General features: G+C 50.8%; 1 protein-coding gene across 4 annotated transcripts; it reads left to right on the top strand.

Annotated features, from left to right (window-relative positions):
* The first annotated feature begins 254 nt into the window (after positions 1–254).
* Positions 255–17,802, top strand: LOC133341256 (ankyrin repeat and SOCS box protein 2-like). Of its 4 annotated transcripts, XM_061549748.1 has the most exons (12): positions 255–394; positions 6,670–6,866; positions 6,927–6,975; positions 7,744–7,941; positions 8,536–8,640; positions 9,500–9,663; positions 11,352–11,507; positions 12,792–13,037; positions 13,260–13,431; positions 13,818–14,400; positions 14,611–14,767; positions 16,532–17,802. In XM_061549748.1, exons 2-12 carry the CDS (start codon positions 6,698–6,700, stop codon positions 16,672–16,674), a joined length of 2,142 nt encoding a protein of 713 aa, XP_061405732.1. In that variant the 5' UTR covers positions 255–394; positions 6,670–6,697; the 3' UTR covers positions 16,675–17,802. The 4 variants fall into 4 exon arrangements, with proteins under 4 accessions (XP_061405732.1, XP_061405730.1, XP_061405733.1 ...); XM_061549746.1 differs by having other exon boundaries at positions 6,670–6,975; XM_061549749.1 differs by having other exon boundaries at positions 6,670–6,975; positions 13,818–14,325.
* Positions 17,803–27,063: the final 9,261 nt, after the last annotated feature.

The following is a 27,063-nucleotide window of genomic DNA, read 5'->3' on the forward strand; positions in this document are numbered from 1 at the left end:
CAGCGTGATCCGCGGTGGCTCCTGGAATATCTCCCTTCTCACACCGGCCAACTTGGCAGACCGCGGGCCACCCAGAGAGTGTCAGCTATGCAGCTTAGCCGTGCGAGGGCAGTGTCGTCTGACATCGGTGAATCAATGGGCAGCGAGTTCCCGGGGCAACAGCTTGCACCCACCACCACTCACACACCACGTGCCACATCGCCTATAAATAAGAAACCCATACATGTTGAAATGACGGTAAACACGAGCCCAATATAAATAGGGCGCTGGGAATGCCGCATTAGCGCTCTGTGAGCTGTACACCTCCGCCCTGTGCTGCAAGGGCTTGAGCGGCCGCGGTGCGTTGCCAAATCATACTCCAGCAGCAGACAGCAGGCGCTGCCCCATCATACAGGTACTTGCGGGGCATTGCACTGTGGGCACACACGAACATAGCGGTGCCTACAAGGCTGATTGTGTTTGTTTTGTTTGTGTGTAAATTAAGCGCGTGCGTGTGACTCTATTGTTCAAGTGCTGCCTCGCAACATTGACAATGCAGATGATGTGTGTGTGTGTGCTGAGCGTGGTCCAGGCCGTTTGAGAAGGTAAGGGTGACACGAATATCAAGTGTCACTGACAAAGATGTGCTTCTGATGGGTTTAATCAATCTTCGTGAATTTTTTGTTTTTAAATATTCTCACGTAAAAAAAACAAATTCTTCAGCCCCTCGGCAGACGTGTGATTGTTTAAAATCGCAGCCCCAGCGTTCGCGTTAGAATGGAAGACGCGGCTGAGACGCGGTAATTCAGGAAGCGCCAGTGTCGCATGCCAGGCAGCGTTCAGGGTTTGCGTGCCACGATACTTTCACCCACGCTGCATCTCACTGGCAATCGAAATCTCATTTCTTTTGTGTGTCGACTGTGACGACCGAACGATTTTATTTAACGTTACCAGGTAAGGACCTCCCCCCCTCCCCCCACTACGTAGCCAACCACAGCACGCGCGCTCTTCATTGCACGCAGCAAGGTTGTGTCAAAAAGACGAGCCGGATGACTGTGGCACACGCACACACACACACGTACACACACGCACGCACACACGCACACACACACGCACACACACACACGCACACACGCACACACACACGCACACATACACATGCACACACGCATACACATACGCACGCACACACACACACGCACACACACACGTTCGTGTGTGCGTGTGTGCGTGTGTGCGTGTGTGGTTAGCACCACGCTACGCTACGAATCTGGCGACCCCGGTTCGATTCCCGTTCACTGTCAACACCGGTGACGATTATCTAAACCGGTCCTGGGCCTCTCCTAGGTCGACTCAGCCTCAAATGAGTACCCGGTGCGATGTGTAAACATCGCCACTAGGGAGACAAAGGCGGCCGGGCGTGGTGTTGGCCACCCACCCTCTCGTGTGCCGTGCCGGCCTTTATAGGTGCTCGCTAACAGCACTTACCCCTACAGTCTGTTAAGGCTACACGGGGGATCTTTGTCTTTGGTGTAAGTGCAATGAGTGAATGCTGTACATTGGTGATGCATTTTAATGCCAAACTGAAGCCAGGGGTTGTCGTTGCTTGACCCCGTTGCCTTGGAGCAGATAGCGGGATGGATGTGGTTCCCACGCCCCTCTTGCTGCTGCGTTTGGCCACACTAATAGGATCCATCGATTTGCTGAATCTTCAAGTGAATCAATCTTCTTATCCGTTTCAGTGAGGATAATACTGCATCCAGTAAGAATTGACGCGCAGATAATACGAGCAAGGGTTGCAGATGCTGTAATATGAATAGTGCGTAACAGAGCTGTGGGTAAGAGGCGTTCCAGAGTTTCATATTATAATAAGTATAACCCGTAAAAACAAAGTTTTTCACTCTAAATCCTTTATATGCGTGGCGGCTAGAGTCCTCTCGTCCTCTGGCTTGAGATGGCTGCCACCTATGGGTCAGACGATTGTCTGCCAGTATTAAGCAATTGGTAATTAAATATTTAATTTGTTTTCCCTAAACAGTGTAAAATTTTGTCTCGCACAACGAGGCTGTGTGCAAAATGTCAGCTCGATTGGATCACGGGAAGTGGGTTAAAAAACGACCGAAAGATGTGCACGGTCGTAAGCAAGCAAGCAAGCACGCAAGCAAGCAAGCAAGCGAACTTAATATAAAGGATTCAATAAGTATAACCCGTAAAAACAAAGTTTTTCACTATAAATCCTTTATATGCGTGGCGGCTAGAGTCCTCTCGTCCTCTGGCTTGAGATGGCTGCCACTTATGGGTCAGATGATTGTCTGCAGTATTAAACAATTGGTAATTACATATTTAATTTGTTTTCCCTAAACAGTGTAAAATTTTGGAAATGTTTTTTTCACGAAAATTAATTGTCACGCACAACGAGTCTGTGTGCAAAATGTCAGCTCGATTGGATCACGGGAAGTGGGTTAAAAAACGACCGAAAGATTTGCACGGTCGTAAGCAAGCAAGCAAGCACGCAAGCACGCAAGCAAGCAAGCAAACTTAATATAAAGGATTTAAAAATAAGTTTTGCTGGCTGGAGGCCATGCGCCGTCCAGCGCGCAGAGGGGAGGGGGCGCGCGGTGTGAGGGGGGGGGCACAGAGGAGAGGTGGGGGGGGGGCGTGGGGGGCCGTGGGGAGGAATGCGGTGGGGGGGAGCGGGGGCGACTGGGATGCGGTGGTGGTAGTGGGGAGCGGCAGCGTAGCTTTCAGAGCGCTGCGCTACGAACCCGGCGACCCCAGTTCGATTCCCGCTCATGGCCAACACCAGTTATGACTATCTCAATCGCTCCTGGGTCTCCCCTCGGTCGACTCATCCTCAAATGAATACCCGGTGCGGTGTGTCAACATCGCCACTGGCGAGACAACGGCGGATGGAGATTTAAGAAAGCTGCCCCATTGTTTCAACTGCCGGGAGATCGAACCGGCAACCTGTGGATTGCAAGTCCAGGGTGCGGACCATTTTACACCAATGTTGCAGCATCGCTGATTTAATGTAAAGTACCTTATAGCACTGTTCAGCAAACGATAGCTAAATGCACAGCTGCATAGACATCATGCGCACCATCCAAGACAATTAGAATATCGCCAGGGGCCACTTTTTTAAGCACGTTATTGTTCCATGAAACTAAAGTCGTCTTCTTTGCGAGCTTGTGAATCGCTCGGAAAACATCCAATCCCTGCGGCAATGGAATCTCCAGCTTGGCAAGGCAGACACACATTGCTGCCTCCGTCGTAAAGGAAAATGCAACCGGAAAGCAATCGGGTGGTGCTATTACATTTCTAACACAATACAAAACAGTTGGACCCTACTCTGAAAACAGGACTCGCATGCCCCGCATGGATGGTTTAATTTAGCAGTAAATATTTGCTTGACCCATGCCCTAAAGATATGCTTAACACGAGCAGCATAGCATTTGGTGCGAGCAATGAAATCGGAGGCCCCTGTCCACCATTCCTCTGCATGTATGCATGTTGAACTTCTTTTGCACCGCACGTAGCCAACCGTGTCAATCCCCCCGGGTGTCTGCGCACTGCGGTAGCGGCTCGCCACTGGCCAGCCCCACGAGACCCTCGTGGTGCCCGGCGGACTTGATGGACGGTGCTGGCGAGCTCCCTGCTACGGGTAGCCCAAGTCACCGCATTCACACTTCGCTATTCGAATATCCGGGGTGGGAGAGATCGGCTCGTGCAAAGATGCTTGGACCCTGTGCTGAATGACAGCTGCCGATGCGTCTGAAGACGCTGTCTTTCCGACAGCCCTGTTCTTCAACTGAGGACGGCTGCTTGCGTTGTGGCCGAAACGTCGTGAGAATTGTATTTTATGTTTAATTTTTTTCATTTTATTATTTCCCTTCTACGTGACTTTACCGAAAGAACCAAGAAGATGGGTGGGACCAGTTTATAAATCACTGGCCACGGCCATGCTCTGGTCATTGCAGCAGCAGCAGCAGCGCCTTTTGGCTCGCCGTCACCGCATCGCGCGCTTGCAGAGGCGCTTCTATGGCCGTCGCTCTCTGTTCTGGCGATGAAGGATGAGATGTAAATAAGTATAACGCGTAAAAACAAAGTTTTTCACTCTTAATCCTTTATATGCGTGGCGGCTAGAGTCCTCTCGTCCTCTGGCTTGAGATGGCTGCCACCTATGGGTCAGATGATTGTCTGCCAGTATTAAGCAATTGGTAATTAAATATTTAATTTGTTTTCCCTAAACAGTGTAAAATTTTGGAAAAAAAATTTCACGAACATTAATTGTCTCGCACAACGAGTCTATGTGGAAAATGTCAGCTCGATTGGATCCCGGGAAGTGGGTTAAAAAACGACCGAAAGATTTGCACGGTCGTAAGCAAGCAAGCAAGCACGCAAGCAAGCAAGCGAACTTAATATAAAGGATTTAAAAAAAGGGAGAAATGACGCCAATTTTTCGTGGCACCGTGACTGTCAGGGTGTTTGATTGTCAGCAGGACATGCGTGCAAGCTCTGCTCATTTGGCTCCACACACAAACACGGTCACTGCATCGCGCGCTTTCAGATTCGCTTCTGCGGCCGTCTGGAACGCTCTTCCTTCCGATATCAGGAAGCCACTGGAGCTGTGCACTTTTAAATTTGCATTGAAAACTCATTTCTTTAGAACTGCTTTTTGTGTTTAGATGGTTGTCCTTCCCCTGCACCTCTGACGAGCACGGTTAGCTACGTACGGTGCGAAAGAAGTTCAACAACATGCCCCGAGTGTACTCGGTGGCTAGGAATAAAATTCGGGTCGACTGGTTCACATCGCTGGACACTAACCACTGCGCCACCCCTCCACCCCTTTATTAATACGAAGGGTAAAGGTGCAGCCCTGCAACGATATTATTCATGTCACTGCAAGCAGAGAAGCCTCCACTATCGGGAGCTATAGAGAGCCGCTCCACATCCCCACCACACCCCACCACACCTCACCACACCCACCACACCACACCCCACCACACCACCCTCCACCGCAGCACACCCCACCCCCCGCCCCACCCCCCACCCCACCACACCACACCCCACCACACCAGACCCCACCCCACCACACCACACCGGACCTGCCGACCGAGTCACACTGGTGCACTCGTAGATGCACCGCTGCGTGGACAGAGGGCGTCGATTTAAGAAACCCGCCCTGTGAGGCCACTGCCGCACCGGGAGGTCTAATCAAACCGGCGACCTCGATATGCTAACCATTACGCAACAGCAGGGTGCTTTATTAATGTACTACCCTTCAAAAAAACCTCTTCGACGAACATGATCACTCTGAACCCTGGCATCCCTTGGCAGTGACCACACTGCCTAGACGACGCGTCCTGACGAACTCTGACTGCGTGTGGCATGGAACTAGATTCGAAGCTTTCGTGACTGCAGGAATTACTCTGTGGGTCTTTCGGTAAAGTCACGTAGAAAATCAAATCAAATAATAATAGAATACGACGTTTCTGTTGCAACACAAGCAACCATCATCAAGTAAGAATGAATGATCAAACACAGACACGGGAGCAGCATAGGCAGACACACATGCAGAGAGAGACACACACACAAAGACACACCGAGCGAGACACACACCAAGACAAACAGCGTATGGCATGGTGATGAACTTCAGGAACCTGTTATTGCATAACTGTGCGCGAGTGAAGACCAATAACAGCATTCCGGACACTTTCGTCTCTGCTCAAGGAACATGCTGCGCCTGCATCTTTCTCGACAGAGTGGAGCACAGGTCAGGGTATTCTGATCCTGCCACGCTCTCTAGCACGTGTCCACGTGGCACTAAAAATAATCTGCATCACCCCTACACCTGCACAAGATTGTGGAGACTGGCAGACGCCCTGGCAACAGATTTGTTCCAAATGTCTAAGTCAGCTGGTCTTCCGTGACATGCGAAGCCAGCAGGTCATTACTTCTGCAGCCGGTGATGGCTGTAAGCTCCATGTTGACTGGTGGGAATGATGCCAAACAAGAGATTCAATTTGCATCTAGATTTCAAACAGGGCACTACAGTACTTCGCCCGGTGCTTGTGAGCCTAGTGCCTTCTATTTAAAAAAAGAAACATCGATATCTACTATACAAGTAATCCGAGAGGCAATCATCGCGTGAGTTGTGATTATGTGGGCTCATGTCAGCAGGGTGTATTGTGTTGTGAGACAAAAGTGTGGGTGGTGGAGGAGCAGTGATCGCACTGTAACTACGAAGCCAGCCCACCCCAGTTCGATCTCGGCCACGGTTAACACCAAAAGTGGTGAGTGGTATCTGGGCCCGTTCTGGGGCCCCGATTCACCAAGCCACACCGACCGGCTGGGTGAACTATGGCCACACAACACTCACGGCCGGCATTCCATGGGGAGGCCTATTTCCGGTCGTGGATTCCTTTGGGCAACGATTTAATTATTATTTCCGCAATGTTGTTATGAAATATAATATGTTTATCACATGGGGTCTCAGAATGATGATGAACAAAATAAATGAAACAAAAACTGCCAAAAAATGACACAAATCCAACTGTCAAAAAAAGTGGGTTTCGAATGGAATTCCGTCGTCGCGCGAATCTCGTTCAAGGTTCCGCCTCGAACTCAAACAAAAGCGACGCTCCGTGGTTTAGCGTCGACATCCCGTGGCCTCCCCCCCCCCCCCCCCAGCAATAGGAGCACCCCAAGCGGGAGCACCATGACGGGCACGCGCTCCGAGGACCGCCGGCGTCGCGCCGCCGACCCCACGAGCTCCTCCGCCTCCTGCGGGCTCAGCGCGGACGCCGCCCTGCGCAACGCCAACCGCGCAACCCGTGGCCCCTTCGTGTGGCAGAGGGCGCGCGAGCCCTCCCCGCGCGCGCCCTCCTCGCGCGAGCCCTCCTCGCGCGAGCCCTCCCCGCGCGAGCCCTCCCCGCGCGCGCCCTCCCCGCGCGTGCACAGCGACGCGGCGGAGCCACTGACGCCTCCGCGGTGCAGGTAAGGGACCCGCAGACGGATGTTCCTGTCGCGACCGGCGGTATTTTTGTTCTTCGCGCAGCCTGCGTCGTCGTACAGACACCAGACTCACAAACAAAAAAGAGAACGGATGAAGGGGAGAGGTAACGACTTAGCCTGCTATGGTGGCACGGAGGGCAATGTGATACGAGCAGGTGGTTGTAACACTCGGGCGGCGGTGACTACAGTCGCATGCCAACATTTACAATAGTAAATGTTTACAATAGTAAATGTTGTGGCTTGGCTCTCCAACACACCGGTGTGCTGTGCTAGTGACGAATTGGCACGTTCTGTTTACGTGACAACCCTTACTAGTTGGCTGTGTCGGGTGGTGGCGGGTTTTAACGACACATTTAGATATTTACGCGATCTAACCCAAAAAAAATCTGTATTATGGGTGATATTGGTCGCGAAAGCCTCCTCCCACGTGTTAAACTGAGAGGCGTTCAGCTGAAACCGGGGGGTGAGAAACCAAAAGAACAAGATGAGCCACTTTTTTTTCAAATTCGGAACAAACAAACAACTCAATATTTCAAGAGCCGCCAATGTAACGTGAACAACGTCACGAAGCACTGCTGACAGAGCCGCAGGTGGCCGACCCCTGGCTTGAACGTGGAGCATCTCGAGATCGCATTTGCATGTCCGTCGCGCGCACAGCACTTGCAAAGTTGCACGGGAAATGAATCGTAGCTCTCAGCTTCGATCAAAACGACGTCGGCTCTCCGTGAACTTCCGACTCGTGCTCCACAGCGCCGCGGCGGAGAGGACTGCGAGCAGGCGCCCGGGTGCGCCGCTGCTCCGCAATGATGAAGACAGAAGCCACCGCGCCCTCCCGCGAGAGGTCGCGACCCCGCGCCAAACGAACCACGTGTCCGTGCCACGCGGAGCTCTACCGCCCCCTGGTGGTCACGGCGAAGCAGTGCAGACAGCCGCACCTCCTCGGACGAGGTATGTGGCTCTATCACTCGTACTACATTTTCTTCTTGGTTCTTTCGGTAAAGTCACGTAGAAGGGAAATAATAAAATAATAAAAATAAAACATAATAAAATAATTCTCACGACGTTTCGGCTACAACGCAAGCAGCCGTCCTCAGGTGAAGAATGAAACACCACCAAGCTTGGAGCGTATATTTAAGAACCAAGAAGATGAATCCCTGCAGTCACGAAAGCTTTAAATCGTATTACATTGTCATTCATCGCGCGCGTGCTTTCTTTAATGGAATGTTTCGTCAAAGCGCTTTCTGTGGCCATGAAGCCAAGGCCGAGTGGTAGACTTGACGCAGGCAGGATTAGTTGTGGGTCACGTGACACATTTCTGGGAGGCTCAACTCGGGACACACGCCGAGGGGGCCTCTTGTGAAGTTTTATTGGTGCCCTGAACCTGCGTTCTCAAATCTAATCATGCATCGCTCCACGCCCATCTGTGCACTATTCCGTTTGAGTTGATTTGTTTGTATGCGTCTCCGTCACAATGTGGGTTGCTGTTCTCTGCTGCGGTGGTGGGGGGGGGGGGGGGTCTCATTGTCCCGAATGTGGTTTCAGTTCCAAGGCGATTCAAGGATGTTCGCACAAGCCTCCCCCAGAAGACTCGTGTGAAGACGCCTCACTCGGCCTCTCCCTGCACAAGCAAGTGAAGCTGCAGCAGCAGTGAGTTGTCGCCCCGGCGAGCGTGCTCGCCACGGGACCCCGTTTGGACATCTTACGCGTCTACGACGGGGATACATTTTTGAATGTCATATTTTCAGAGATCGAAGATTTTTAGCCCCAAATGGGATTGTATTTCTAAGCTCCATATTTTTGGATTTTGACGTATTGAATGCGTTGATATATTAATAATGGAATTGCACATTGTTACGAAATGTTCCATCGGTAATTTGTTTGAACGTAAACGGTTTCTATGTCACGTGACGGAACCTTTTTTTGGCCAGAAATGCACGGCAGTGATGTGACGTCACGTCCAATGGTCACGTCTCGTGATGTCACAAATTTCGGATGAATCTGATTTCCCAAAATTACATCCAAAAATGTCATTTCGAGGCCCGAATATTGAATTTTGTTCAGATTAATCCGAAAATGTCGAACACGTGGCCTCGTTTTATTCACCCCTTCTCGCGACACCCGTTAAATCCACGTAGCCATCTCTGTGTCCTGGATTTCCCTCACTAGCTACAGATTCGAACTCAAGCACCAGAGGCGACTTAAATTCATAGCTCGCCACGGAACGGTGCTTGGATAGCAACGCAACGGATCGCAGAGCTGGGATCGACAAAATAATTGTCTGGACCAGGCGTCAGCAGCCTGCAGCTCTGGAGTGGCGCGCGGCTCTGCAAGGAGCGGCTTCGTGGCGTTGTCCGTTCGGGGCCACCACCGTCTCGTGTTCACCGCCACAGTGCATTGTGGGCTCTTGAAATGTCGAGTCTCTTGTTATTTTGGTTGCCGACCCCGCTGGTCTGGGACTCTGTGCGAGGCATCACCTCCTGCGCCGCGTGTGCCATGTGACCACCAGGTGGAGCCCCGTGTCCATGGCCATCAATGACGACAATGCCTTCGAGCTGACGCTCTTGAGGGAGGCTGGGGTGAACCTTCTCCGCGTTCCCGGACAGCTCCTGCCGGCCATTCACGAGGCAGCTATGCTGGGCAAGACTCGCTGCCTGCGAATGCTTACTCAAGGTCCGCACAGAGCACACGCAAAAATGCCCAATTACGCTCTTTCGTCTTTCCCCAATTTGACATATCTTTTTAAATCCTTTATATTAAGTTCGCTTGCTTGCTTGCGTGCTTGCGTGCTTGCTTGCTTGCTTACGACCGTGCAAACTTTTCGGTCGTTTTTTAACCCACTTCCAGTGATCCAATCGAGTTGACATTTTGCACACAGACTCGTTGTGCGAGACAATTAATGTTCGTAAAAAAAAATTCCAAAATTTTACACTGTTTAGGGAAAACAAATTAAATATTTAATTACCAATTGTTTTATACTGCAGACAATCATCTGACCCATAAGTGGCAGCCATCTCAAGCCAGAGGACGAGAGGACTCGAGCCGCCACGCATATAAAGGATTTAGAGTGAAAAACTTTGTTTTTACGGGTTATACTTTTTTTAAATCATTTATATTAAGTTCGCTTGCTTGCTTGAGTGCTTGCGTGCTTGCTTGCTTACGACCGTGCAAATCTTTCGGTCGTTTTTTAACCCACTTCCCGTGATCCAATCGAGCTGACATTTTCCACACAGACTCGTTGTGCGTGACAATTAATTTTCGTGAAATTTTTTTTCCAAAATTTTACACAGTTTAGGGAATTTTTTTTAAATATTTAATTACCAATTGCTTAATGCTGGCAGACAATCATCTGACCCATAGGTGGCAGCCATCTCAAGCCAGAGGACGAGAGAACTCTAGCCGCCACGCATATAAAGTATTTATGGTGAAAAACTTTGTTTTTTACGGGTTAAATTTTTTTGGTCAACAACACTTCGACTCGTAATTGAGATGTTTGCGCCATTCTCACGGCAACGGAGGCCGTCGTGAACGAACGTGTTCTGTTTCGCACACGCGCGCCGTCTGGCAGCTTGGGGGTAATGTCGCAATTCATGACGAATCCGTGACCCGCGGGACGAACCTGCACGGCTCGAACCATGAACGTCTCTCTGCAGCAGCAGCAGGCAAATCCACGTGCTGCCAACGAGTGCCCCGATGGTGGGGAGTTGCTGACTCCGAATTAAAAGAATGGGTTTCTACGTGACCTAAATGAGGGTGGTTCAATGGGTAAAGGGACTTCGTAATAATTTTGTGATCAAAGTCAAAAATGTAATCGTGAAAGACACGTAGCCCTGGTACTCGTATGCATGTGTTTTCTTACAGATCGTGGACTAGATTGCAAACATAGTGCGCTCTGTCTGATATGGCAGTGCCCTGGCACAACTGCACATTACAAGTGCAGCGAGCTGGTATGAATATTGTGCAGCAGTATCGCATTAGTAGCTATAACGTGAGCACATTATAGCATGATCATCATCATCAAAAGCAGAATCACAGTAATAATCATAACAGCAGCAGAATGTCTTTTGGCTAGCCATTATGCAACATCACACATTGCGTGCCGTTGAGAAGGGTGCGGATTGAATTGACATGAAACGACGTGGCATATTCGCCAACATTTGTACGTGTTGGCATTTAAACTGGAAGAGAACATGTCTCTACAATGGAACAACCAGTAAGTGGGGCAAGAAAACTCACGCCGCATGCTGTTAAGTCTTTCGACTGAAAGCTTTAAATCGGAAGTTAGTAATAGCTGGCGGACGAAACTGTGCTTACACGTCCGTTCGATCTGCTCGCGATTCCCATTGTCGCCGCTCGCTCAGCTTTCCCAAAAGCCCTCGACGAGAGAACGAAGACCAACGATACCGCCCTGCACCTGGCGACCTGCCAGGGCAAGACGGAGTGCGTGGACATCCTGCTGCAGGCCGGAGCCAACCCCAATGTCCACAATACCTGGATGGAAACGCCTCTGTACAAGGGTGAGAGAGGCCTGTGTGCCCGCATGCGACCTCACTCAGGAGACTGGAATCACGCAAAGGGAATAAGCAGCAGCATCAGATCGAATGAGAAGTGTCGTTGAGTGCAACGGACCAAGAAGTGGAGGTGCTACGGTGGCGATGAGATGTTAACTACCTCGCCTGGTGTACAGGAGTTCGTGAGTTCGAACCCGACCCTGATGCCTGCTGCTGTATATTTGGAGTTTGAGTGTCTCTCTCCCCGTGGTCACGTGGATTTTTTCTCCTGGTCCTCCAGTTTTTTTTCCACATTTAGAAGCAAAGTGAGTGCATGTGGCTGCAATTCATTTCCACGCACTAAGCCACTTCGTTGCGGTATCATTTGTGATAGCAAAGTCGCCCCTGAAAAACAGATATATAGCTCAGTGGGCCTTACCTGGTCAAATATTTAAAAAAAAGAAGTGTCACTGCCGGGCGTCATTTCTCCTTGGCAGCCCCCGCCGTCTGAGAAGTGACCATCATCGTCGTCATTATCATCATCTTCGTCGTCATCATCATCGTCGTCATCATCATCATCGTTGTCATTATAATCATCATTGTCATAATCATCATTGTCATCATCATTGTCATTATCATCGTCGTCATCATCACCCCCACTGCTGTCGCTGCTGCTGCATATTCACAGCAGCAGCAGCAGCGTTCACTACGCACCTAAACTTAAAGGCCCCACTTCGTTCGCCGCCCTTTCGAGTGACGCTGAGTTTGGTTCCACACCTCAGACTCACGGTCGTTCATGCCTCTGAAATATTGCACGCGTTCTACATCGCATTGCTATTGTTACTGTTAAACATGATGTTGTTGGTACTGAAAAGAGGCCTTGGGAGCTGCGTGCCTGAATCTACACTGAGCTACAGAAAGAGGAACGCACGCAGGTCAGGGACATCATTCCGACTGCGATTGAGCGGAAAGTGGCAGAGGCAGGACACGTCGGCGGATAGGGGTGATGGCGGTGGTCAAGGCTCATAACGGAGTGGTGGCCCAAGGAGCGAACATTTAATGTGGAGACCCCGCACCTCCGATTGGCACGGTTGGCTACGTACAGTGCAAAAGAAGTTCAACATGCATGCATACACCACAGCAATCGTGTGTGGAAGAGCCAGGTGAATCCTCGCAGCACGACAAATCCGCGAGATGTCCGTCTTCATCTCGGGGGTGGTGTTCATCCAGCAGCGGACGGATGTCGGGTTTGACGGCGGGGTTTTGCCCGCGTGCGGTTCCTCTACCCCCCTCCCCGTGGCCGTTGCGCAGCGTGCGAGTACTTGCTGCTGGAGGTGGCCGAGCTGCTGGTGCGGCACGGCGCTAACGTGAACACGCGCGACCTGCACAGCCACACGCCCATCTACGAGGCCATCACCCGCCACAGCCTGCCCATCGTGCAGCTGCTGGTGGCGGCGGGCGCCCGCGTGGACGTCCGCGACAACTACGGCGCCACGCCGCTCTTCGTGGCCGCCCAGTGCGGCGTGCTGAGCGTCGTCGCCTACCTCGTCCGGATGGGTCAGTGCTCTCCCGAGCGGCTCGGCGCGGCGCGTGCGTGCTCCGTCCCGAGAGCGCGCGCGGTACGACGCGCGGCGGCAAACCCTTCGGAGGAGAAAGCGTTCCGAAGCCTTCGCCTTTTACCGCACGTGCACGTTACTGCACGTCCGTGAAGGAAAGAGCTCCGTAGCTCGTCGGATTCCTCCCGCAGTCTAAATAAACATCGCGACTTGCGATTCGCAGGCTCCGATGTGGAGAGGGCCACGCAGGATGGGAGCACGCCGCTCTTCGAGGCGTGCAGGAACGGCCACGAGGAGGTGGCCGCCTTCCTCGTGGCGTCCGGGGCCAAAGTGAACCGGCTCAACGACGGCGAACTGCTGCCCCTGCACGCGGCCGCCCAGCAGGGCAGCCTGCGGTGAGCGCTGCCCTCCGCGTTGGCACCGCTGCTGCTGCTCCTGCTACTGCTGCTGCTGTTGCTGCTCCTGCTGCTGCTCCTGCTGCTGCTGTTCCTGTTGTTGCTGCTCCAGGTCACTCTTACGAATGGGACTCATCCTGGTTTCTCTATTTCTCATCTGGTTAAACAAAATCAACTTGAAACCACCAACGACACTACCACCAACATTCGACTTTCGCAATTAAACCATCCACCATAAACCGTCCAATCTTACAACCACCAACAACCCCATCAACATCACCACTGCCACCACCATCAAGCCCAGGACTCCTTCATTGTCCGTACACAATTACTTCCACCACTGCAACGGCCGCCACCAATTGCGGTCCATGCGCTCTTCCGTGCAGGCTCACGTCGCTGCTGGCCGAGTCGACGAGCCGGATCGCCGTGGCTCGGAGTGGCATTAGCCCCCTTCACCTGGCTGCCAAACACAACCACGACGACGTCCTGGGCACGCTGCTCGACCTCGGGTTTGACCCCAACGCACTCCTGTCTCACAGCCGCTCCAAATACTTCGAAGACCGCCGCACCACGGCCCTCTTCTTCGCCGTTTCCAATAACAATCTGAACGCCGCTCGCCGCTTGCTGCGAGCCGGCGCCGACCCGAACCTGGACGTTCTCCAGCCGTTGCTGGTGGCCGTGCGGATGAATTCGCTGCCCCTCGTGGAGGCCCTCCTGGAGCACGGCGCCGACACGGAGAAGCCCGTCGTGACGATCGGGCGCCCCACCGCGTTCCCGTCGGTGCTCGTGTATTGCGCCAGCGACGTGCGGATGCTCGGCTTGCTCCTGCGCGAGGGGTGCGATGCGCGCTCATGTTTCGATTGTGCCTTTGGCGTGGACTCGCACCACGTCCAGGTAAAGGCTGAAGAGGAGGGGCTCTGGGAAACACACGAGCATGCGATAACCCCGCTGCCCAATAGAACCATGCAGGTACGGATGTGCAATCAATCCAGTTTATTTGATTTAGAGGTCGGAATGAACTGTTTCCAAATACACAACCAAATTTTTTAATTATTAATAATCGGATACCAATAGGTCAAACTAATATCAGTCAAATATCATTACCATCGTAATGGGAAACTGATATCGGGATGATCAAAAGCTGCTGGGTTCTAATTTTCTGTTCTGTGAACATTGCAGTTCTGTGAGCTGTTGACGAGCAAAGCGATGAGCCCACACTGCGAGTCCATTGTGTGCATGCTGCTGGAGCACGTGGCCAATGTGCACCTCTGCTCCTGCATCCTCCAGCTGCTCTGGGAGAACTGCGAGGATGTGGTGACGATCCAGCGGCTGGCAGGTACCCTCCCCCACGGCGCCATCGGTTTCTCACTCTAAAAACAACTACTACTACTACTGCAACAGTAAACAAGACGACGGTTGATTGGTTTATACATTTTGTTGTTGTTGTGGTGCTAGGTGCTGAAAGCGTTTGACGACTTAAGTAAAACCATATTTACGTGAAACTATACAAATATCGTATGGAAGAGCTCCATAATAGAGTTTTTTTGGGGTTAGATCGCGTAAATGTATAAATGTGTCGTTAAAACCCGCCACCACCCGACACAGCCAACCAGTAAGGGTTGTCACGTAAACAGAATGTGGCCAATTCGTCACTAGTGCAGCACACCGGTTTGTTGGAGAGCCAAGCCACAACATTTACAATCGTAGTACTGCCAGTAATTACAACTAGCTTCATCAGGCGACAGCCAGATTTGTGGAGAAGTCCGCCTGTTTCGTTCCTTATGTAGAGGCGTAGATGTGGTGACCACGCTTCTGCGCTCTTGCGCCACGTGGGGGGGGGGGGGGATTACTGAGGCAACGTACATTATGCGAGCCCTTTGAACTTGTCCTTCCTGTCTATTGTGTGTATTAAAATAGCGTACCAACGGTAATCCCTATTGAAGTAAGCTGCCCTTTGTAGGCATGCATTTAAATAATGTATTATTTGATGATTCGCTTCCACGCAGCACTAAGGCAGTAGCTATCCGAACGGTTAAAGTTATTTTTATTTCTTTCAATTTCGATAGCTTATCTAATTAGTCTTGACCAGTAGTATCTAGTTTTGCACAGAATTTCAACATTATCAAAATCAATTGAGTGTCCTAGTTGGCACGCTTGTTCTGCTACTGCTGACAGTTGTATTTTGGAGAATTTAATATTTCTCTGATGTTCTTTTAGTCTCGTGCTGGTCATTCGTCCTGTTTGCCCAACGTAACATTTACCACACGTGCAGTTAATCCAGTACACAACTTCTGTTGATTGCTTCGGTAATACATCTTTTGTACCAGATATTAATTTCGGTATTTTATGTACAGTAAGCAATACTCCACTTATCCGTGGCGACGTTGGGGACTGATATATCAGCGACCCGATTATCCGCAGCGTTATTTGTGAATTTACCCCACTCATTCACAGGGAAGAAATCGTGCGTAGCCCGCGGGCTAATGAGAATAATATTTTGCGTGACTCCTCTTAACCACAAGTAAGGTGCACGTAATGGGAAGCTGTTCCGCATAATTAGAAATATAGGGCCGCTGATGATATAAGTTCTCGCAGACCCAATGGCTGCCCTGGATAATGGGAGTCATGGGTAATAGGGTAGAGAGGAGTTTTCCTATATTATGGGTCAATATATTACCTTGTAGTCTAAGCCAGTGGTTCTCAAGCCTGTGGTCCGCTGATGCCTGGTGGCCCGCGAAATGTTTGGATGTTGAAGAGGGGTCGAAAATGTTTGGAGCCGCTGGTGTAGGCAGCGGTGTCTAAGAGGGGCCTACAGGGTGATGCTCGAGGCAAGTCGTGTAACAAGCTGGCACTCGATGTTTTTTCGTGTAATCCGACCCCACTGATTCTGAAAGTTGCCGTTGCCAAGCCAAATCTAATGGCTTGAAGCACATAATTCAAGATGGCGGCCAAGATGGTCGCCAAATAAATAAACAGATTGCTTTTGGCTACCAGAGGAGCCAGACCAACCATTTCAAAACTTTTTGTGCAGGGTCATTGATGTCAAAACAGCGAATGATACTTTTGTCATCCCCCTTTCCCTTCTACTTATCTTACTCAGAGACCCCCCGTTCACTGGTCCACCTGTGCCGTCTGAAAATCCGCTCTACCCTCGGTCGGAAGCGTCTGCGCTCCATACAGTGCCTCCCGCTGCCCCCTGTGCTGAAGAATTACCTTGGCCACGTCGAGGACAGCAGAGCCTGATCCAACGGCATGCCCATCAGCGCATCCGACATAATATATGGCGACCGTGCGCATGTTTGTGTTGTGAGCAGCATCCTTTTAAAATCAGTATGCTGTCGACAGAGCTTTAATATGGATTATTTTACGAATAAAATTCATGTTTTCAGCATTGATGACTTCCAAACCCGAGAGCAGAGAGGGTCAATGACCTCCCTAAACTTGGAGCTGTCACTGGAGTTTCCTCCTTTTCCAATAAGGCAAGGGTTGTCTCAGTCAGCCTCGGTCGTCAGTTTGCGGTAAATGATAATAAAGTTAAACACAACGAAACCAGACCTCGGTACAAATAAATTCCTGCTACGTTAATACAGGTGTCAATTCCCCACACTGTCTTGGTCAAGCTCTGACCAAGTGGCAACCCTAATTATGAGCTCCGTACAATCATCTTGTAATCGGCCGGCGGTAATATTTACAGAGATAAACTTGGTTTGAGGGCCGCTGGATTTTCTAAACTTAAAAAAATAATAGTTTGTCCAGACTCGGTTTACCGTGAGGAGGGTACAGTGCGTAGGAAAAACATTGATGAACAATTAAAACTCGTCTCGAGTAATTCCCCACTCCCTTCTCCTCACCCCGCAAATCCCAGACTCCACAATACGCTGGTGCTTGACTCTGCTAGAAAATGATAGTTGATAGGCTGCGACAAAATGCAACCTCTCAGGTAGGCAGGCAGGAGGAGCTGGGTGCCATCCTATCGGTGCTTATTAGTTCTCTCTGTACAGCGATATGTGTAAGATTGCTGATGTAATAATGTAGGCTCACATTTTATATGTGAATGGAATGTACGATATGTGTAATGTGTGTTATTTATATATTGTTGTTACATTTGTAGGAACATAGGTCTGTAAATGCATCATGTTGATATTATGTACTCTATATGATGTACTTTACGACGAGCTGTGTGAATAAAGTGCATTGCGTATGAATATGGACGTATATATATGTTTGGATGTAGTCTTGGGAGTGCTTTAGTACTCTTGGGGTATCCTTATCGTCTGGACGAAAGTTAATCATCAGAATTGTATTTCTGTAAGCATTTGGCTACGGCTCTGTAGGTTTGAAGGCGGATACTGCCACTTCCCCCCACCCAAGCGAGCGATTGTCAAGATGCGAATTTAATCCTCTGTGTCCGCGTATTTTAACGTTGTTGCCAGGGTAAGAATGATCGGCGTGATATTCTTTACTGTGAAAAGACGTCAGGGGCCATTCTGCCGTGTGGAGAGTCTCGCGTGATTTATTCCTTGTTTTGTCGATATCTGGATTCAGTCAGATTCTGGATTTAGATTAATATTTTTTTTACATCAGCTTAAGATGTGGACGGTGGCATTAATGTATTAATGTATTAATCCCAGCCACACAGTACCTCCTCATTTGTGAAAAGATGAAAATGTGCAGCCCTGCAGTGGCTTGAGCCCACGATTGCCCGCAGAAGGTCATCGTCGAGAAACATCTCTTCAAGAAGCAGCCGTTCTCGAGGGTATTTGGCCTCCTGTATCACGCTGGCCAGACAACTTGCAATAGCTGGGAGCCACTCACACACTCACTACCACAGCAAGCGACGTGATGATTGACGACCTCTGGACTAATCGTCCGTACTGCTGTATGGGCACACGAGGAGCTGGAGTCGAGGGTTGGGGGGGGTGAGGATGGATTTAAGGAGCCCGCTCCGTTGCTTCGACTGCCGCGGTGGGAGAGTGAATTGGAAGCGGAGAGGTCTGTGGGACCGCACGTCAAGCTGGCTGTGTCAACCTCGACAGGGGCCTTCCACCCCTTACGCACACCGCCGATACACACCCCGTGTACACACCCCGTGTACACACCGCCGTGTATATGCGGTGTGTACATGCACGACACGAAGCGCCTTGTAGCAGTGCTGTTATGCAAGCTCGTTGCGTGGTTTGCCTGCAGCGTCCTGTTTGTGGTTGACACACAAACAAATAGAGTGAGGAGTCTGTAGGGAAGTGTCTACAAGAGCACGCGCGTGCCCCGTGCAGCTGCTGCTGCTAAGTGCACGAATGGCCCTAAGACACGCCGCATGCTGGGTGGTGGTGGTGAGAGGGTGGTGTTGGTGGGGGGGTGGTGGGGGGGTGGGGGGTGGTGAGAGGGTGGTGTTGGTGAGGGGGTGGTGGTGTTGGTGGGGGGGGTGGTGGGGGAGTGGTGGTGTTGGTGGGGGGGTGGTGGGGGGGTGGTGGTGTTGGTGGGGGGGTGGTGGGGGGGGGGTGGTGGTGTTGATGGAGGGGTGGTGGTGGGGGTGGTGGTAGTGGGGGAGTGGTGGTGGGGGGGTGGTGGGGGTGGTGGTGGGGGGGGGTGATGTTGGGGGGGGGTGTTGGTGGGGGGGTCTTGGTCGGTTTTGGATTAATTCGACCGACGTCGTTTGGGAGCAGATCGACATCAACACAAAGAGATTTGGGCATAATAAAAACGAAATTCAATTGTTAATGAGCACAACTGCTTTACTGTTAGCTGATCCTCCGCTTTTTTAGTAAAGCTTTTTTCCGTCTTTTAAAGTGGCAGTCTGAGAATTGTTCTGTGGGACATAAGCGCGTGTTGTAGCCCTCGGGGAATGTGGAGTTGCAACCGGATTCTCAAAACAATTAAAGCGATCTTACCTGGAGCTTGTGCTAAAATGAGGATGCATAATGGGAAAAGGGGAATTGAATTTGCATGCAGAAACGAATAAACAGCAGGCGGGATATTATACAGGTCTGCGGTATATCGTTGCTGCAAGTATTTGACCCGGAGCCGTTGGGAAGCCAGGCGGTTTCTCTCCCTGCGACATTCAACTTGTATCTGGCACTCTCCGCGTCTCCTCTGCTGGCTGTCTGCCTGGCTGTCTGCCTGCCTGGCTGCCTGGCTGTCTGCCTGCCTGGCTGCCTGGCTGTCTGCCTGTCTGTCTCGCCGTGTCTCAGTAGCTCGCCTCGCGAAGGCAGCGTGGTTGCACGTCGCCAACTGTCATCCACACAGTTCATTACATTTTGCATTATTAGCTCATCACAGGTTATTAGTCCATATCTATTACACGTTTGTAGTCGCCTGCATGGCGTTTTATGCCTTTGGGCCCTGTGGCCCAGCAAACCACGGCCTGAAATAAATCATTTCAGAATAAATCGGCTGATTGCATAAAACACCTGAAGTGAAGTTGGTCCATTAAATGTCAGTTGGTATCTAGACAGGAAACTCGGGGAAGCGCTCGCTCAAGTTACTTTACGCAACCCGGCCCAGGACTCCGACTCACCACCCTCCCTGCTCACACACGAGGCCACGAATTACCCACAGCCATGAACCACCCCGAGACGAGCCCCCTCACCGGCGCGACAACTCGTGCCCAGGGCTCGCCAGGTGGGTGGGCAGCGTCACGCGGTCACTCGCCCGCCACTCCACGGCATCACGGCAGCGGCATCGATTCGCGCACCACCTCCTGGGCATGGCAGGTCGGTCCTTGGTGATCCACCGCCAGCCCACTTGGCCGAGCTGCGTAGCCCCTATGCAGAAGCGGCCTGGGTCACAAATGACAGCTCAACGACGTGACTTTAACACGTGGACATTTATAGCGGTCAAATACTTCGAACGCGTGTTTGTATATGTGGAGGGGAAAATAACCTGCGGATCCGGAGAAAAATCTACGCGACAACGGGGAAAGAGAGAGATGACAACTCCAAATATACAGCAGGCTTCAGGGTCGGACTCGAACCCACGACCTCTTGTATACCAGACGAGGTAGGTAATATCTCCTAGCCACCGCGGAGTGCAAGTCGATGCTCATGCCCCCTGCTCCTCCCCTTCAAGTCCAGCGGCGGCATGCGGCATCAGCAAACTGGGCAAAAGTTTAAGGCGTCCAAGACACTTCAAAGGGCCCTGGATTCGTGAACAAAAGTAGTGCAGCTTCAACTCGGACCCTTAGGCAGTGCCACTGCCCTGTTCGATGCCGTGACCTCTCGCGTTTCTGTGATGTAACAATCCACCCAGCGCCTCTAGACGAGCTGACCTCATCGCTGCAACTCTCCGGCGGACGTCGCTGTCGGATGTATCCATCCAATTGTCTGCCGCGCTGACACGACGCTTGGCCATCCCTCATCCATTCTAGTGACGTGTCCACATTCGATTTAAGAAATTGAATGTGAACACGTATGAAGCACGTTTCAGGTACACGTGTCAACAATGTCGTGTTCCATTCAAAAGCATTGTTTTAAAGGAAACAGTGCATGTATCCAATCAACACTTAGCAATCGCACTAAGAAGAGTCACAATCGCACGTGCCGAGCACATTTGTACATAAACAAAACAATCATTTAGAACCTGGTTTTCTCAAACCTGTTTCTATGACAGGGGGCCGTCCATAAATGACGTCACGCACCTAAGGGGGGGGGAGTCAGACATTTGTGACGATGTGTGACGAGGGGGGGGGGGGGTGTTTGAGAAATGTGACGTCACATCAAAATTCGCAACTTTAAATAAATATAGACAACACGTTCTACTTAATTAAATAGACGTTTTAATAAATGTTTTCTCCTACAACATCAGAGTGCAGCGCCACATTAAATACACACTACAATGACAATAGTTTAAAGCGATTTGAAGCATGTTTTATTTTCAAAATCCAAATATGGTTTTGGGGGGGGGGGGGGTAGAGCTTTGTGACGTCATACTTGAGGAGGGATCTGACTTTTTGTGACGAGGGGGGGGGGGGTTAAAAATCGTCCAAAATCGCGTGACGTCATTTATGGACGGCCCCCAGGCTGATGTTGTACTGTACACGTATGCGCCACGTCTCTCGTAACACTTCGTTGGCAGTGATGCACAGGCACCGAGAACGGACACGCAACGACGATGTGTGACGTCAGTCATCTGTGCGTTCGGTGGACACGCCATCGTGTGTCTGCTCCCCTGCCCGGAGATCCACTCGGGGTCACGTGCTCGTCGTTGTGTGGAGCCTTAACACAATGAAGCCCCCGTGACCAATTCGTTTTAGTTTCAGCCGCTTAAATTTAGATTTTTTTAAAATCACTCAATCTTCGTTATGCTACGTGGAGTCATCGGGGACAATTACCAGGACTTTGTAAGATGGATGTTGATGTTTTTCAAAGCCCGATTAGGTTCTGATTATTCCCACTGGTTCTCGTAGTTGGCGGATATTATCGAGGCTTTGCTGAAACTACAGCGCATATGTGCGATACCCAAAGGTGTATGTGCGTGCGAGATGGCCGTCGATGTTTAAAAGTTCTAAAAATAAATACTTATTTTAAAAAAACGGTGGAGTGGTGGCACAATGGTTAGTGCACTGCGCTATGTACCCGGCGACTGGACATTAATTCCTGGTTAGATCTGAACCAGTCCTGTCCCTTCCCTCCATTCCCTCCATTAATCAACTCGCACTAACCAGAGCGGTGAAGTATGGTGACCCCTCCCCCCCCCTGATAGACATTGCGTGAGAAAGCATTCATCTATCGGTAGATAGAGAATGGCTGGAACTCAAACATATTTAAATATATGTTTAATTAATTAACCGTTTTTAAAACCATTTCGTGCACAATTTTACGACTGAATGCATCATAAAGTACATCGGTTGGTTATTTTGTTTTTGGAGACTGTGTAATCGCTTAAATGTACGTATTGGTGGTCTGCGTGAGTTCACACACAAACGCCACTGTTGAGGAACACATCACAATCTGCCGTCTGAGAACATCCACGCGTCTCTTTATGTTTGCATGTCGTCGTGAGAATTGACTGCAAGTGTCTCCACTAGAGATGTTCCCTCTCTCGCTCGCTCGCTCTCCATTCTGGCTATGAAAGATGAAATGTAAAAAAAAGAGAGACTTTTTTTTGACTGTCAGGGTGTTTGATTGTCAGCAGGGCATGCGTGCAAGCTCTGCTCATTTGACTGCACACACAAACACGGGCACTGCATCGCGCGCTTTCAGATGCGCTTCTGCGGCCGTCTGGCACGCTCTTCCTTCCGATATTATAGAAAGTCACTGGAGCCGTGCACTTTTAAATCATATGAATTGAAAACTCATTTCTTTAGAACTGCTTTGTTGTGTTGAGTTTGTTGTCCTTCCCTGCGCACCTCCGATTATCACGGTCGGCTATGTACGGTGCAAACGACGTTCAACACACACACACTCACTCTCACATGCCAGCGAGTCTTCGCTGGAGCATCTCTGGAGTCAAACAGAAACTTGTGCATCTATGTCATTGCATGCCTATAATCGAAGGATGTTATACGGCCCACATTTTAAAACAAAATAAGAGGAGGACTGCCACAGCGATGTAGCGCACTGGGATTTTGCAATGCAGAGGCCTCCCAGGCGCGGCAGTTAAAACAGTGGAGCATTGTTTCTTGAATTCTCTTGCGGATGAATTTGCGGAAACCTCGGTGGCTCGGAAAGAGGGGTCGTGTTTACCCCGTCCCGCACCTCCGATTCGCGCGGTTGGCTTACGTGCGGTGGGTGGTACTGCGAAAGAAGTTCAACAAATAGATATACAACAACAACAACAACCGTAATTCGCCACTAAGTGGCGGTGACGTCACCACGACGCTTGTGCCAGGCTGTGTGCGCCTTGAAGCCACGTGAAGTGTCGGACGCCCGCTGGCAAGGAGGTCACGGGAGCAGACCCAGGTGCCACGGGTCGATATATACACATATATATCCACATACAACATACACACACAGCATGGCAGGAAGCGGGGTTGTTATTGTTCCTCTATTACCGTACTCCGAGGCTGGAGGGGATTCCTCCCCGGGGCACCGCGGGGCCGTTCCTGCGAGAGGCAGCGATGATGAACGACTCGCGATGGGAGGAGGCGCGCGCCCAGACGCCGCGGTGACTGCTGCTGCAGCTGCTGCAGCCTCCCTGCACCTGGGCCTCTATCCTCAACCAGCAGGCAGCCTCGCCATCACTCCAGTTCCCCATCATCCCACCAGCAAGCGGCCCTGTCGTTGTTATCGCGTGCCGTACGTGTATTCGTCTTTGCAGCGGGCTCATATTTGCGCCTCGCAGATGGTTACATTTTCATTTCGTTATGAAGACATTTAAACAGTCGCTTGAAATTATATCAATTATACCCACTTGATATTTGGCTAGGGTGCTATTTATTTCTCATTCTACTTGCCTAGATGGTTGATGGAGCTGATGACCAACATTCTTGAAAACAATGTCATCATCACAAAGGTGATGATGCGTCGGGGAAAGTCTCCTCGTTGACCCGAGGAGCTGTCCTGAGTAGGGGTACCCTCGGTCCTTACCGTCCGGTACCGAGCGACATGAAACTACCACCACCCCATCACCCCCAACACCATCATCGCCACCTCATCACCAACACCATCACCTCATGACCATCACCACTACCTCATCGTCCATGCGTGGCTGCTCCCCTCTGCTCGATCTCACAGCTGTTGCTCAGTCAACACGCCACGACCCCCCCCCCCCTCCCCCAGGCCTCCCACGGCCTGGTCTTAAACCTCCAACCCCCCCTGGTCTCAGACCTCCAACCCCCCCTGGTCTTACACCTCCAACCCCGCCTGGTCTTAGACCCCCAACCTTGGCCACCGGACTTGCGCGAGAGCCACCGTACCGTTTTCAAATATTCCTCATACCATATTTTAAATCTCTATTCAGCTTGCAAGAATATCGATCAATACAAATTTCGCGAAGGCAATGTAAGTAATTGCACTTATGTGAACGAATTATTGCTTTAAAACTTTGGTGCATGTTACTTGAATCTGTATTGCAACCGTCATTCCAAAACAAACTTCTGCATAATTACTTCAGCGCGTCCTGGAAGTCGTATTTATTTTACGCGACATTCCTTGGTAATAAGTGTGATTTCATATTTTTCCGCTGTATTTTTTTTTTAAATGTCATTCTCAAATGTTCTGCCGCGTCCTGTTGACGCAACCATTACACGAAGGACCCTGGCCCATGTAGACTCTGCTTACGAGTAATCACAACACACGCGTGCAGCCAAGCAGGCGTGGGGAATGATACCCGTTTTAGAAATAAGTACAAAGTTGTGGGTTTCCTTGAGGTCAGCGATGCCATTCAGTAGAGGTGCCGCAACACTCTCATCTGCGTGTTTATTTCTGTTCATGAATACCGTAACAAAAGTAATGTTTCAGTTTTAACACACAGTAGGCTTTCGCGACCAATATTTTCCATAATAGAGTAAACCCACTACTCTATTTACAATTGTAAATGTTGTGGTTTTGTGAATGTTGTGAGTTTACTCTCCAACACGCCAGTGTGCTGAACTAGTCACGAATCGACACGTTTTGTTTACGTGACAAACCCCTTACTAATTGGCTGTGTCGGGTGGTGGCGGATTTAACGACGCATTTATATATTTACGCGATCTAACCCCTCCCCCCCCAAAAAAAATAAACTTCATTACGAACGAATGTTTTCCACACCGTTCACATTGTCTTCACACAATGTAGCATTTTAATCATCACTCTTGCCTTCATTATGCCTATTACGCCGTGTGTTGCCTCTGTGCGCGTGTCAACACGTGATGTGTGGGGGTGGTGTCATGGTGGGATTACACGTGGAGTTATCGTGACTGGGGCGAGGCGAACATCATTTGCGCACGGTTCGTCTCGAGGTCGTGCCCGCGGCTTCGTGCTCATCCGGTAACGCTGCTCGCTGCAGCGTCGTGTCCAGGTGGAGCAACACGACGGGAACACGCGAGTCGCATCCTGAACAAGGATAGTTCCGTGCGACACGCGGCGTTGTTGAACACCGCACTCGCGGTTTCCACTCTGGGGCGATAACGCGTGCAGCTGAGTTAATTGATCATTGGAACACAAAGGCATCGTGTGGTGACGTCGCCACTGGTGGAAAGAGGGTAGGTGACTTAATCGATAATTGGAACACAAAGGCATCGTGTGGTGACATCGCCACTAGTGTAGAGAGAGGATAGGTGTTTTAATAGATAATTGGAACACAAAAGGCATCGTGTGGTGACGCCACGATTGGTGTCGAGAGACGGTAGGTGACTTAATCGATAATTGGAACACAAAGGCATCGTGTGGTGGTGACGATGATGCTCATGAACAATGCTGGGGGGGCTTCACCCGTCGGACCAGTTCAGCGGAGTGCGATTCTGCACCTGTGGCGCGATAAAACGCAGAGTCCGTGAGCTTCGGAGTCGTTGTGACAGCGCGAGGCTCCCCCCCCCCCCCGCTCCACAGGCGACTGGGGTGACCGCGCTGGGCCCCAGGGCCGAGTTGAGACGTCCAACGGCGTGCGGTGGCATTGTTGGGAGGGAGACGCGTAGGGCCCAATGCAGTACAAGGTGGTCCAGATGTCTTGTGTCCCGCAATTAATTGACCCCAAACATTTGTGTTCACTTTGCATATTCATTTCTGTTTTAAATAAACCTTACTTGATTAAAAAAAACCCCATTAAGTTGTATAGAGTCACGAGACCTCTGGACCACCCTGTAAAATGATATTGCTGCATTACGTCTCCCAAATGATTTCAGTGGCGGATTTCCGAGTGGATCACCAACCCTGCGTTTAGCAAAACGCAGCCGCGTCAACTCCACACGTGCACGGCTGTAGACAACAACCAGCCTTGGGCAATGGCCTTGCTTCAAAGGGCCAAAAGCACTTCCTCCCGCCCCGGCAAGGTTCTTTTTAGAACCCCGCGTGCAAGTCTGCGCTGCGGCGCTGTTGATGGGACCGCTGTTTAATTGAGTTGTCCCGCTCGTTTTTCGAAATTATCTAAAATATAAACTCATTTTCTTTTTTCATTTTTACCAGGTAAGGCCCGTTTGAGCTATTTAGCTCTCTTTTCAAAAGCGACCTGGCTATCACGAATGATAGATCGACGAAGTGGCTTTACACGTGCACATGTATAGCAGCCAAATACTCTAAACGCGTAGATATGTCGATTCTAAATGTGGAGGGGAAAATCGGAGGACCCAGAGAAAAATCCACACGACCACGTTGAGAGAGAGACACCGCAAACTCCAAATATACAGGCGTCAGGGTCGGAATCGAACCCACGACCTCCTGTACGATGTCCGACGTTTCGCACCACGTGCTGGAAGAAGCTCCCAGCACGTGGAGCGATGCGTCTGCAGCACCGTGGCGAACCGCACGCGGCGGTCGGAGGCGAAGCTCTGGGGGTCTGAGAGCCGCGCAGCTCAGCGGCAGAGACCCTGAAGCAAGTTGGTTCAATCTTTCCGTCTCGTCCGTCGCCAGCCTCGCCACGCGCCTCAACTGCAGTCCCCGTGGAGATCTGCAGGGGCCAGTATGCCACGCGTTTTGCCGGGACCCGCAATGCGCGCGCAGAGCGACCGCGTTGCGCTGGGAAGGCTTCGCGCTCTCGCAGCTCGCCGCTCATCGACGG

The sequence above is a fragment of the Lethenteron reissneri genome, chromosome 11 (assembly GCF_015708825.2).
Source record: "Lethenteron reissneri isolate LAM-NWPU_2019-01 chromosome 11, ASM1570882v1, whole genome shotgun sequence".
In the NCBI taxonomy this organism is placed as follows: domain Eukaryota; kingdom Metazoa; phylum Chordata; class Hyperoartia; order Petromyzontiformes; family Petromyzontidae; genus Lethenteron; species Lethenteron reissneri.

What these genes read in the sequence shown, in the direction of transcription:
- LOC133341256 (XM_061549746.1), top strand. Translation starts at nt 6,698, where the DNA reads ATGACGGGCACGCGCTCCGAGGACCGCCGGCGTCGCGCCGCCGACCCC. An exon ending in CGCCTACCTCGTCCGGATGG is followed by an intron (nt 13,038 to 13,259) that starts GTCAGTGCTCTC and finishes TGCGATTCGCAG; the next exon opens with GCTCCGATGTGGAGAGGGCC. An exon ending in GCCCAGCAGGGCAGCCTGCG is followed by an intron (nt 13,432 to 13,817) that starts GTGAGCGCTGCC and finishes TCTTCCGTGCAG; the next exon opens with GCTCACGTCGCTGCTGGCCG.